This window comes from Leopardus geoffroyi, chromosome C3 (genome assembly GCF_018350155.1).
Source record: "Leopardus geoffroyi isolate Oge1 chromosome C3, O.geoffroyi_Oge1_pat1.0, whole genome shotgun sequence".
NCBI classification, from domain to species: Eukaryota; Metazoa; Chordata; class Mammalia; order Carnivora; family Felidae; genus Leopardus; species Leopardus geoffroyi.
In genome coordinates, this window is record NC_059338.1 from 108,263,624 (window position 1) to 108,278,450 (window position 14,827).

General features: G+C 36.4%; 1 protein-coding gene across 10 annotated transcripts in view; it reads right to left on the reverse strand.

Moving 5' to 3' along the window:
* The window catches only part of VPS13B (vacuolar protein sorting 13 homolog B), an 811,203-nt gene that overhangs the window by 279,115 nt on the left and 517,261 nt on the right, over positions 1 to 14,827 (reverse strand). For all 10 annotated transcript variants that reach the window (XM_045454090.1, XM_045454093.1, XM_045454091.1 and 7 more), the window contains one exon: positions 10,053 to 10,256. In XM_045454090.1, the coding sequence (XP_045310046.1) occupies positions 10,053 to 10,256 (204 nt within the window). The remainder of the gene's footprint in view (positions 1 to 10,052; positions 10,257 to 14,827) is intronic.

Consider the following 14,827-nt stretch of genomic DNA (forward strand, 5'->3'; position numbering starts at 1 on the left):
GCTAAACAAGTAACAGTAAAGTAATCATCTAAGTTAACAAAAGCTATTCAGTCAATCTCTGGGAAGAGATTATAAATACGGAAAAGCATCATTCTCTGAAATTATCAGTACACAAGATGGCATAAGTATATGCCACATGCATACATGAAAATATATGTTTAGGAAGGCTATGGTCATTTTTCCCGGCTCAGCCAATTTATCCTAAGGTTCTTCTGCCCATCTTCCATTCTTTCTTGACTAATTCTGTGGGAATAGTACTGCAATTTAAGAGCCCCATTTCAAAAATTGTATATTATGAAAAACCGTAAGTAGGATAAATGGTGTTGATGTTTCCAAAATATTCCACTAAAAAGAATAAAAAGTTCTAGATGGTCTATGTGTTCAGTGAACAGTTTTTTTATTCAACATGAAGACTTTCTTGGTATGGCATTACAGCTGAGCTTTGGACAAAAGATGCCTGACCAGAAGATACTTAAGTCTTGTTCTGCTGCTAATCAACTGAGATAATCCCTTATAGTGGATATTCTTCAATATGAAAAATAATCACAGACATTTATCCTAAAAATATGATAACTGGAAAACTATTTGTTATCAGTTGGTTAACTGTACTTATTTGTAGAGATTCCTCTTATTTTTAGATAGAGATTTCTTCAGGATAATTTGAGTTCTACAGTAACTTTAAAAACAAAATATATAATAAAGAGTTTAAACCCTATTTTGGTGTTTTGGGTTTTTTCCCCAAGAGGAACACTATCCAGTGACTTTCTAATGCAATAAAGATAAAATCTAAACTGCCACTGATGTATAAAACCATTCATAATGTAGTCTCTTCCCTACCCCAAACTTTACCTATTATTCCTTTCCTCTCAGCTAGTCATGATCCTTAAGTGTGCAACACTGATTCCCAATCACAGGTCTCTGCTCTGCCAGAACACTTGACATGAGCAGTCCATGGTTATTTGCATGGATAGCTCATTCTTGTCATTAGGTATTAGATTAGGCCTTCCCCGAGCCCTAATGTAAATAAATTTCCCAGGGGCCTTTATCCTAGTATACTGCCATATCATTCTCTTGGCATCTATGGCTGTGTGAAATTTTGAGAACATGGACTGAGAGTCCACTATTATACCAGGCCCTCTGCTAGGTGCTGGGAATATAATGGCAGAGTTGGATGCAAGCAGCTCAGGTTAGCCGAAAAAATAATTAAAAATAATCATAAGGTAGGAGAAGTAAAATGGTAAGGAAAAAACAGGTGTCAAAACTTTCAGTCGGGGACCTAATTAACTTGTAAAGACATATAAAATATCTGAATAATGCTTCAAGAACTACAACCCAAAATGAGGATAATTTTTAAGGGACATTTAAATAAAATGCTAGTAAAATTTTATTTTGGCAAAATTAAATGTTACAATGTTCTCATTCCCTAAAAACCAAACCAAAAAAACACAAAAATTACCTGCATCCAAACAAACAAATCAAAACTATGGTTAATATATTTGTGATTGAGATCACAAGTTTATTGAGATCACATTTATTTCAGCCTCTAAAAGAAGGTCTTATGAGCATATGTATATTGAAATATCAACAATTCACTTTTACTGAGATGTTCAATTGTCAGCCAGTAGCTCTGGTTAGTTTCCAGTTGTTTGTATCTATAGTGTGGAACTCTTGCATCTAATTCTACTTGATAGCTCTTTTTCCAAGGAAAAACTTCAAAATAAAACTTCATGGAGGAGGGAAAGTCAGGGTGACTGCTGGAAGTTTCTCAAAGAAAAGGACATCTGAAATTGAGGATATAAATGGGAATCCACCAAGGGAAAAATGATTGGGGAATTTGTTATTTTATTGCATTTTTAAAGCTTTAATACTATGCACTGATGTACCACATGGAGTTTTCACAGAATAATACTGGATAATGTATGAAAGTTATGTGTTATACATATACTTCTTAAGAAAATGTTTATTTTGCGGGGGGGAGGGGTGTGGAGCGTGCATGAGTGGTAGAGGGACAGAGAGAAACAAGAGAGAGAATCCCAAGCTAGCTCTATGCAGTCAGTACAGGGCCCGAAGTAGGGCTTGATCCTATAAAGCATGAGATCATGACCTGAGTCGAAATCAAGAGTTGGACACTCAACCGGCTGAGCCACCCAGGTGCCCCTGTTCATATACTTTTAAGTAAATGTTGATGTAATCTTGTTTGGATCCTTCTCTTATTAAACAAAATGTTGAAGGAGGGAAATCTGAATATTTAAGGCTTTGGATCAGGGAATTATTACTTATATTCATATATGCAACAATTATGATGTTGGGAGCTTTAACATGACCACAAATTAATTGGCATTACAGAGAGTTTTAAAATTTAATGATCTACTATTATGATGATTATATTCAATTTAAATATTTTCTGATTACCAACTCATCTGTCAGTAACTATGATAAGAAACAAAGAATGAGACTGGCCAAGACAGATCTGTCCTTTTATCTCCATGCTACCTCTCAGCTTGCCAAGGACATCCTTGGCCAATATGTAAGGAAGAAAAGCCACCATTTCCCACCCCCCCCCACACACACCTCGAAGCACTAATTCCCATGTAAAATGGCAATAGTGACTAGATGTGTAACCTGCATATGGCAGACATCAGTACGTTATTTGAGTTCTCAGCACTTCATTTCCTCAGGTTATAAAATAAGCCCAGACATAGTAAAAATGGTTGCTGAGAGAAAAAGAAAAAGTGATTAACTAACAATGAACTTTAGCCCAATTGTAAGGGGTCAGAGCGCTGAGTATAAGAAAAGCAGTTGAGGAAGAGGTAGCAAACCAGGGTTCTATACTTAGCTCTACTTTTAAGTGACATTGCACAAGGCAAGGAACCTCCTGAAACTGTCTCTTGTAGTGGTTCTGTTCTGTAACAACTTGCCAAGAATGGTTCAGAGTTTAGAGAGAAAACTGCATGAGATTTAGAGGTGTAAATGAAACAAATACTGGCCAATATTCTCTGAAAGTCATGCTTTTTAAAATACAGTAAAATTCAGAGGTGCTGGCAAATTCCAGCTTGTCTTCCCTCTTCTCGGTTCTGTGACTGGCTCTTTTTCCTGACCACTGGCCCTGCAGACTAACAACAACTGCAGGCTTACTCCCAGAAACAGAGGCAATGCTCCCATGGACTTGTCTACCAGCCTCCAGGGGTCCCTCCAGTGGCTGGACATGCCTGGGGACATGTCTCTGATCCACTATCTTTAGATCCTTAATTCACAGCTTCTTCCACAATTGAGTAAGACCTTATTCCTACAATAAATCCCTTATGCTATAATACTTATAATGGTTCTGCTGCCTTGACTGAATCCTAATGTATTCCCTCAGCTGAAAAACTGCGGTTTTAGAAGATCTACACATTTTAAAATGTGATAATTTTTATGTATAAATTCCCTTCTCCCAACATACACATAGAAACACATTTTGACTAAAGACAGAAGCCGAGTAACGTACTCAGAAGGAATGAATGAAAACCATCGTAAAGGTTATTATTTAATATTGGCCAGGGGAGGGAGCAAATTATTCGTCAGTGAATATTTTTTATATGTTTTGAATTTTACCTGTAATACCTATTGAAAAAGAAAAATATAATCACATTAAGGTTCTGTTTATATTTCTATCAAGATTAATCAGCACTACAAAGTACATCAGATCTAAAGTTCCGTCTTCATTTGAATCAATATCTCTCAGAAACATTCAGAGCCACCTGATCTGCTAGCTCTACATAATCATCTAATCATTCAATCTTTCATTAATTCACTCAAATCTTTAATATATTCCTATTATGTGCCAAGTATAATATTAAGTACTGGGTATTCAGAAGTGATAAAATATGCCACGTTTTCATACTCCTAGCCTGTGGGTCTACTGCTTTCTTAGTTCAAAATGGCCCCTCTCCACTCCTGTCACCCATACTCTGGAAACAAATTCAGAAGCTGTGTACTCTGAAACCATCCCTGAAAACCTACCCATAGAGTTCATCATTCATTTCTTTAAAAGTTCTATTTTGTATCTATGTCAGTATTAGATTTATTGTTTAAATGTCTGTCACATCTGTTAGCCCAAGATGTCCTATGTACATGGAATGTATTTATTCTGATTTTGATGTGGCTTTTCTGTAATCCTAAACATCCTATATTTACATCTACCAGTGTACTTCACTCACTGCACTCTAATAGGTAATTTAACTATCAACTCTTTGATTGGACACTGAGACCTGTAAGGGATGGACACATATCAGAAATTATTTCATTTTGTTTCTCTAGTGTAAAAGACATTCTATGGCATATAATGGTTGTTCTAAGTCTTAATTTTCAACAGCATGGCAAGACCATTCAATGGGGAATGAAGAGTCTCTTCAACAAATGGTGCTGGGACAACTGTATATGCACATGCAAAAGAAGAAAGTTGAACTTTTATTTTGTACCATATATAAAAACAAACAAAAACTCCTCAAAATGAGTCAACAATCCAGCTATAAGAGCTAAACCCATAAAACACAGACTAAAGCATAGGTATAAATCGCCAAAAAGAATAAAATACCTAAGAATAAACTTAACCAAGGAGGTAAAAGATCTGTATTCTGAAAACTATAAAACACTAATGAAAGAAATTAAAGAAGATACAAACAAATGAAAAGATAGTCCAGGGTCATGGATTGGAAGAATGAATATTGTTTTTCTTTTTAATGTTTATTTATTTTTGAGACAGAGAGAGACAGAGCATGAACGGGGGAGGGTCTGAGAGAGAGACACACACACACACACACACACACAGAGAATCCGAAACAGGCCCCAGGCTCTGAGCTGTCAGCACAGCGCCCGACGCAGGGCTTGGACTCACAGACTGCAAGATCATGACCTCAGCCGAAGTTGGACACCTAACCAACTGAGCCACCCAGGCACCCCGGAAGAATGAATACTGTTAAAATGTGCATACTATCCAAAGAAATCTTTGGATTCAGTGCAATCCCTATCAAAGTACCAACAGCATTTTTCACAGAACTACAACAAATAATAATTTTTTTCCAATTTGTATGGAACCACAAAAGAACCTCAATAGTCAAAGCAATCTTGAGAAAAAAAAAAAACAAATCTGTATGGATCACAATTACAGATTTCAATATGTATTACAAAGCTGTAGTAACCAAATCAGTATGGTGCCAGCACAAAAACAGACACATAGATCAATGGAACAGAGAAAAAAGCTCAGGAATAAACCCATCTACAACAAAGGAGGCAAGAATATACAATGGGGAAAGATAGTCTCTTCAGTAAATGGTGTAGGGAAAAATGAACAGCAACATGCAGAAGAATGAAGTGGACCACTTTCTTACACCATACACAAAAATAAACTCAAAATGGACCTAAGAATTAAATGTGAGACATAAAACCATAAGAAATCCTAGAAGAGAACACAGGCAGTGATCTCTCTGATATTGGCTATAGAAACATTTTTTTAGGTATGTCTCCTAAGGCAAGGGAAATGAAAACAAAATTAAACTATTGAGAGCAGGACGAAATAAAAAGCTTTTGAACAGTGAAGGAAACCATCAACAAAACAAAAAGGCAACCTACTGAATAGAAGATATTTACAAATGATATATCCAATAAGGGGTTAATATCCAAAATATATAAAGAACTTATACAACTCAACACCCCTCCCCACCAAAAACAAACAAACAAACAAAAAAACAACCTCAAACAATCCACCTAAAAAATGGACAGAGGACCTGAAGGCAGTTTTCCAAAGAAGACATACAGATGGCCAACAGACAGATGAGAAGATGCTCAACATCAGGGAAATGCATATCAAAACTACAATGAGATATCACCTCACACCTGTCACAATGGCTAAAACCAAAAACACAAGGAATAACAAGTATTGGCAAAGATGTAGAGAAAAAGTAACCCTTGTACACTGTTGGTGGGAATGTAAATTGGTACAGCCACTATGGAAAACAGTATGGAGGTCCTCAAAAAATTAAAAATAGAAATACCATATGATCCAGTAATTCCACTACTAGGTATTTACTCAAAGAAAATGAAAACATGAATTTGAAAAAATATATGTTTAATGCAGCATTACTTACAATAGGTAAGATATGGAAGCAACCTAAATGTTTACTGATAGATGAATGGGTAAAGAAGATATACATATAAGTATACACATAATGGACTATTATGCAGCCATAAAAAGGATGAGATATTGCCATTTGTTTTTTTTAATATATGAAATTTATTGTCAAATTGGTTTCCATACAACACCCAGTGCTCATCCCAAAAGATGCCCTCTTCAATACCCATCACCTCCCCTCCCCTCCCTCCCACCCCCCCATCAACCCTCAGTTTGTTCTCAGTGAGATATTGCCATTTGTAACAACATGGACAGACCTAGAGGGTATTATGCTAAGTGAAATAAGTCAGACTGAGAAAATAAGTATCATATGATTTCACTCACTTGTGGAACCTTAAAAAAAAAAAAGAATAAACAAACAAGTAAAAAGCGGAATCAGACCTATAAATACAGAGAACTGATGGTAGCCAGAGGAAAGGGGGTGAAGGGGATGGACAAAATGGGCGAAGGGAGTGGGAGATACAGATACATTACATTCAGTTATAAGTCACCAGAATAAAAGGCCCAGCATAGGTAATATAGGCAATGATACTGGAATAGTGTTGTATGGTGACAGACGGTAGCTACACTTGTGGTGAGCACAGCATAACAGACAGAAAAGCTGAATTACTATGTTGTACATCTGCAACTAGTGTAACATTGTGTGTCAACTATAGACAGATTAAAAAAAATTTTAAAACATGGATATAAAATTTCATGACCTTGGATTTGGCAATGGACTCAGATTAATTATAAAAATTTGTGCAAAGATCATTACCAAGAAAATGAAAAAATAATTTATAAATTATGTATCAGATAGGGGTATAGCATCTAGAATAAAAAAAGAAATCCCATAAATTATCAACAAAAACCCAAACAACTCAATTTAAAAAAGGGCAAAAGGCTTGAATAAGCATTTTTTTCCAAAGAAGATATAAAAATGGTCACAGAGCATATGAAGAACTGCTCAATATCACTGATCATTATGGAAACGCAAATCAAAACCACACCCAAAGGATGGTTATAGTTTAAAAAAAAAAAAAGGAAAATAAGTGGTGGTGAGAATGTGGTGAAACTGGAACCTTGAGCATTGCTGGTGAAAATGTGAAATGGTTCAGCTGCTGTGGAAAATAGTTTCGCAGGTCCTCAAGAAAGTTAAACATAGAATTACCATATAACCCTGAAATCCTATTCCTAGGTATATATCCCTAATCTCTGAAAACAGGTAGCGAAACAGGTACTTGTACACAAATGTCCACAGCAGTATTATCCATAATAGCTAAAAAGTGGAAACACGCCAAGTGCCCATCAACAGATGAATGGATAAACAATCTCTGGTATTTACATACAGTGGAATATTATCCAACAATAACTAAGAATGAAATACTGACACATGCTACAATGCAGAAAAACTTCCAAAATATTATGTTAAGTGAATGAGCCAGACACAAAAGGTCACATATTGTATGATCCCATTTATATGAAATATCCAGAATACATAAAACCATGGAAACAGAAAGCAGATTGGTGTTTTTCAGGCGCCAGGGGGAGGGAGAGAGATGTAGAAGAAAATGCTTAATGGGTAAGGGGTTTTACTTTGGGATGACAAAAATGTTTTAGAACAAGACAGAGGTAGTGGTTATAGACAGTGTTAACGGTTACACAATATTGTGAATGTACAAAGTGCCAGTGAATTGTTCATTTTAATTAGTTCATCTTCTTATGTGAATTTCAATTCTTTATTTTTTATATGTTCATTTACTTTGAGACAGTGACAGAGTACTAGCGGGGGAGAGGCAGAGCAAGCGAGGGAGACATAGAATCCGAAGCAGGATCCAGGCTCTGAGCTGTCAGCACAGAGCCCGACATGGGGCTCGAACTTGTGAGCCGCGAGATCACGATGTCAGCTGAAGTCGGATGCTTAACTGACTGAGCCACCCAGGCGCCTCAATTTCAATACTATTATTAAAACACACACAGGTACACAAACTCTTTACTAAAATGAATTAAAGAATGAATAGGAGAGATACAGCTGAGTTAAGGAGAGACGGTCATAAAGTTTCCTAGGAAAATAACCCCACCTTCTTTGTTGATAGAATTTGCAGTTCTTTTTTAATTATTTTTTTTTAATGGTTATTTCTGAGAGAGAGACAGAGCATGAGCAGGGGAGAGGCAGAGACAGCGGGAGACACAGAATTCGAAGCAGGCTCCAGGCTTTGAGTTGTCAGCATAGAGCCTGACATGGGGCTCGAATGCGTGAACTGTGAGATCACGACCTGAGCCGAAGTCAGATGTCCAACTGACTGAGCCACCCAAGCGCCCCTAGAATTTGCAGTTCTTAAGATGACCTATAAATTATGTAAGGTGGAATTTCCTGGATCTGAAAAATGAGTGAAGCGGAGGAAAGATGGGGCCCTGGCTGATATGTGATGTTAACAGATCAGGACTGGCGCAGTGCATGTGAGATGTGCACCAGATCCACCATGCAGGACCAAGTGCTGGGAGTGTTGGCTGCATCCTTCTCCTGAAATGTACCTTGGTCGGCAATGGGAGATTTTTCACCCAAATTTACACCCCAAATTTAGGGGGCATATGCTAAGTGATATGTTAAGAGCACACAGAAGGGGAACTTTCTGTGTTCTCATGGAAGCTCAGGGGGAGACTTCCTGGAAAATGTGATGTTTATACTGTGAGGCCTGATGAATGATGGGAGTTAGGCAAGCGAACAGGGTGGGTTAAGAGAGCTCCAGGCGGAGTTCACATACCAAGGCCTATTAGCAAGCGACAAACCTTATTTTCAGGAAGATGAAAGAAGCTCATTATGAAAAGGGCCACAATGAAATTAGAAAAGAATGTGGGTGCCTGAAGAAGCAGCAGACTACCACCTGGTATTTGGTTTTAGGCACATTATTTACCTTGGTAGGCCTCAGACTCCTCATGTAGAATTAGAGAAAACAATTCATACCTTATAGCATTACTGTTAAAATTAATTTAAATAAGTTAGGTAAGTGATAAGCATTTTATAAGCAATTATTAAAGTTGTTGCTATTATTAATGCCAAGACGTAGATAAATATAGTTTTGGTAGTATAAGGGCAGAACCCCAAAGCAATCAGCATTGCAAAAGGCATACAAGAAAGTTTACACACAATGTTTTAAAGAAATTCAATCAACAAACCACCATGGTGTGTTATAAGCAACTAATGTTAGTGAATCTTATAAGCAAACACACATACACACACAGACACACACACACACACACCAAACAATATGAAAAGTGAAAAAAATAGTGAACACTTTTTAAAATCATAAAGACTTTCAGGTTTACAATATAAAAAAATATTTTTAATGCCTAGTATCTTTGCTCTAGCAAACAATTCTACCTAACTTTCTGATGAGAAACCACGAGTAGTCTTGGTGAGATGGTAACGGCTCTCTACAAATCTTGTAACTCACATTCAGGACTAATTCCTTTAAAAATGTTCTCTGTGAACATGGGTGCTTTTAGTTAAAGTGGACTAAAAACATAAAGGCAATCCAGAGCTTTCGTTACTTTCCTCCTCTTATCATCATAAACAGAAAGGAGAGACTTAAATAATCTGACCTTGAATACAATGGACTTCAAGGAAAAATGTGAATGTATCCTTAGCCCTGAAGTAGTCTTTCATCAATAGCAAGCTTTAAAAAAAACAATATGCTGACACAGTCTTAAATTTGTAATAATTACAGTGTAACAGATTTCCAAGAAAAATCATTAGTTACAATTACAAAATATATTTTATGTTTGTCATGAAATGCAGAAGTGGTACCAAAGCACTTAGGTTGGGCATGCTAAAGATTTTATCACTAACTGTTCTGGTAATGAAATATTAGAAAGTGTAGAAAGTTGCTCAATAATTTCCTACCTGCTGGCCATATTCCACTCAAGGGCTGGATTTTGAGAATTTCTTTCACTCTCTGTTAGCACTCCTCGTGTGCCACTTTCCTTCTCCGGTTTTAGTTGATCCCACTGTGCAGTACCAATATTGATGGACTGCAGATCTATTTGGTATTGTCTATCTTCAATTTCTGATCCAGGATCTCGAAGAATTCCCAAGTTCAAAGCTCTCCTGAAAAGGCAATGAAAAAAAGTGAATAGATAAAATATTCTGTTTATTTTGTTCACTAACATAGTAACATTATCATTTGTTTCTTTTGGATTACTGATGGATTCACTGGGTTATTCAAATCTCTGAGGCAGGTAAGCTGCCACATAGGAGGCCTTGAATGTATACCCCAAAGTTATCATGTCCAGTACTCTACCCTACAATGATTTTTTAATATTGTTCCCAGCACTGTGTTGTTTTCCTAAATACTTTCACATACATGATTTCAATCCTTGAGATGTTGTGGAGGCTCTATTATCTCCTTTTTTACTAAAGAGGAAACAATTGAGGTAGAAAGACTTAGCCAAAGGTACTGAGGTAGTATGTAGCAAAACCACAACTTAAAAATCCAGGTTTTCTGAGTTAAACCCAGTCTTCTCTCCAATGCTAATAACCTCCCTTCCTAAGGCCTTTGATGTCTTGTTAGGAAAGGTGATAGAGCCTTGTTGATCTTTTGTACTCCCTTACCCTTTGCCCTTGTTTAGTAGACTAAACTGTTGAGAAGACTATATTGTTTACTGACATAGAGGCACAGTGAGGATAACTGACCCATAAAGAGTTGAAACTTTGATCTTACTAGCCCCAATGCTGTGCAAATGAATAAAATTATCAGTAACATAAAGCTAAATTAGAGGAAGTAAACTGTTAACTTTTTCATGAGGGTTTTAGAATGAAAATAACAAGACAATATGGTGGGCAGGAAAGAACTGGGTTCAGGTTCAGAGGTCAGGTAAACCTGTTTGTGTGAGCTTGGGAACTTTTTGGTTTTGTTTTGGTTCACAAATGCTTTAAATGGAGTTATCAAAAGGAAAATAATATATGGCCCTTATGAAAGTTTCAATCAGCACAAAAAGTGAAATAATATAGAGAATAAAAATATTTTTACTAGTACAAATATTGAAAAAATCTATAATCTCAGTTATTAGAAAAAATACAACTAAATTAATTACAGCAATTGAACATTAATGAAATTAATTGGCAGGGGGTGGTGAGAAGGGGAAGCATGGGTTGTGGTGTAAAAACTACAGAAATAGGGTAAGAATCTGATTAAGACTAAAAGTAAGCAGTGTGGAGCAGACCATGCCCAGAGGCTGGTCAAATACAGATGGAAGGTAGAGGACTACTGAGACTCAAGATGGCAGGTGTGTGGGCCAGATGCTAGGGAATGGATATAGCATCGGATGCGCCAGGCAAGGTGAGGGCTGATACTAATGAATTCAAGTGAAGAGAGGAGCTGGGAGAGAACTGGAACTAAATGAGCAGGCAGTTCAGGTAAGGAGATGTCAGAGGGGGTTATAAGAGGGAGATGTCAGAGGGGGTTATAAGAGGGAATAGGGAAACAAACAGGCATTGGTCAAGAAACCATAGCAGGAGCCAGAGAAAGAGATGGATGAATTCTCAGGATCCCTAAGTTAAGAGCTGAAGCTGTTTTTTTGTTTGTTTGTTTTTGTTTTTCCCTTTCTTCTCTTTTCTAAGTTTGAACAATTGCAATCTAGGAGGACTGGGCATGCAAAGGAAAACAGCCTAAAATTTTACTTGAACCAGATAATTGCATTAGAAATAAAGCCCATAAAATGGACATGAACCTTTTCAATTTGCCCTAATGAAGGCAAAGAAAAAAAAAGAACGAATGAGGGTGCAGATGGGACGGAGTAACATTTAGAGTATCACTGTTTTGACAGAATACTCTTCTTTCATTTTATATTGGTATAATTCTGCTTAAAGGCCCATCTCAGACTTCACTTTCTATTAACACCTTCCTGACCAGCCTCTCTCCAAACTCCCTCTCTCCCTAATCTGTACTGTTGGGGTCTCTCTATAAGTACAGTAACACCACAGTGACTTGTCAGTTTTTCCCAACATACCATAAATTTCTTGAAGTCAGGAACAACTCTCCTATCAAGCCATCAGTAAATGCTGTTTCAATTCACTGATTTGAACTGACACAAATCTTGATACATCTCAAATGGAGAACCTATCTGTCCACAGTAGTTAAGAACACAGTCTTTAAACAGTAAACTTCTGATTGGGATGCACATAAATTCAAACATACAGCAAATATCTTGGGCAGTTGGTGGTCTAGCCTATTCCTTAGATTATTATTCCCCATAGAAAAGTTACATTTCCTTATTTTAAACTAGCCAATGCTTTCCACACTTTAAATAAATTGCGTAAACATATTTTTAAGGTGACCTAAAATACTTGAAGAATCCCTAAAGAAAAAGTATGTTATGAAATATAATCAGCGCTCTATTAAAAGACAAAGTAACCCAGCCCAGCATTAACATCAATCTATTTCCCTTGGCACATGGACGCTATATATAATCGTACGATTACAACCACAAACCCTGAATTTCATCAGAGTTTTTCATGTAGGCTTGAAATTCCCCACATTTTTTCTTGGTCTTAAATTGAGATATATTCCTCCTATCTATCTGTGGAAAATGTGACTTCCCACAGGTTCTTTTCCCTATGCAAATGGTCTGTATAATTAGCAACAGCCAGATACTTCTAAGCATGCTTATTTTAAAATTTCAAGCTTTCTAAGAATCAGGGCTGGAGATTTCATGTTTTCTCTTTTTCTTTGTTTTTGAAATAAGTACCTGTATTTTTAACGTGATATGAAAGTTCATTTAACTTAAAAGCCAATGGTAAAACCATTTATATCCGAGTTGTAGAAAACTGGATAACTGAAAGATTCATGTGAACTTTACTCTCAGATTTTTCAATGATCATGAGCTTGGAGAAAATATTTAACTTCTCTGTGTCTTAGTTATTTCAATATTAAAATTAATAGAGAAAAATAAAATATATGACAAGAAATTAAACTACTCATAAAAAGGTCCATTATAAATTTTACACCCATTTCTGAATGGATTCTTAAATGGTTCTGAATGAATAACATATCAAATTACAACTAATCATAAATGCATCACCACCAAGAATAAAACAAAGCCCATTTTCCTAATTATGTAAAACCATAATGAAAACTCTCAAGATAAATGTTCTTTAGTATTTCCAGGTTCACCTGTTTCCAAAATAAGGCACATCAGAAACCATGGACGAATCTTCAGACTGAAACAACCAGAATGCTTGAAAAAAAATTTTTTTAAACACCTCTCAGAGTTGGCACAACGGAACAGAAATTTCAAACTTCCCCCACCCTAGATGCGCGCCCAAGCAAAACCAGGGACATTAATAAAGAAGCACCTGCCAAAGCCAGCTTTTGCTCTTAGGGTTTCTGCTGAATCCTGCACAGACACTGATGTTCTGCTCTGGTAACTACACAGGAGGAGATTTAAAACTCAAGGCCCACCCAAGGTGATGAATCAGCTTAAGTGGAGACCCTACATATAAAGCTGGGGTCACAAAGGGCTACATAAGCAGTGAAAGTGTGAATTAAAAATGGCCCTACTAGGGAGCCTCTCGGTGGTAAGTTCTGTATCTTGATTGCAATGGCAGTTAAAATAATCTACATATGTGATAAAATTGCATAGAACTATATGCACATAATCACATAGGAGTACATCCAGAAACTGTTGAATCTGAATACAGCTGTGGATTGTACTGATGTCAATTTCCCGGTTTTGATATTGTGCTATAGTTATGCAGGAAGTTATGAAAGACTTGACATTACAAAACTCCGAGGAGAAAACATAGGGGGTAAGTTCCTTGGCAAAAGTCTTGTCAATGATTTCTTGGATTTAACTCTAAAAGCAAAGGCAACAAAAACAAAAATAAATAAGTGGGAGTCTATCAAACTAAAAAGCTTATGCTCAGTAAAGTATCAACAAAATGAAAAGGCAACCTCTGAAATAGGAGAAAATTTTGGAAACCATGTATCTGGTAAGGAATTATATCCTAAATAGATAAGGAACTCATACAACTAAATAACAAAAAGCCACCAGTAACCAATTTAAAAATGGGCAAAGGACCTGAAATAAACATTCTTTCAAAGACATACAAGTGGCCAACAGGTAGATGAAAAGGTGCTCAATTTAGAGCAGTGAAAGTACTGTGTATGACACTGTAATTATGGACACGTGACATACCATATTACACATCAGTCCAAATATATAGAACATATAACACGAGGAGTGAATCCTAATGTAAACTATGGATTTCCGGTTATGATGATATGTCAGTGTAGGTTCTTCAATTATAACTGTGTACTACTATGATGGGGGATGTTGGTAAAGTCCAAGATTAATAAGCTAAACATAACAAGGCAGAATAAACTAAAAAAACTAGAAGAAAATAAGAACAGAAATTAATGAAATAAAAAGACACAGAAGGATCAACAAAGCCTAAAAGAGACAAACCTCTAGTATTCGAGACAAAAAAAAGATAAAGATAGAAAGCCTAATAAATTAATTTTGCAATTAAAAAAACACAGCTATGATGCTGTAGAGATAAAACAGATAATAAGAGGATATTAGAAAGATTTATAGGAACAAAGATTTTACAATTTATTGTGGAAAACAGTCTCTCCTCTAACTTATCACTGTCCCTAAAGAGATTTCTTATCCTTTTCA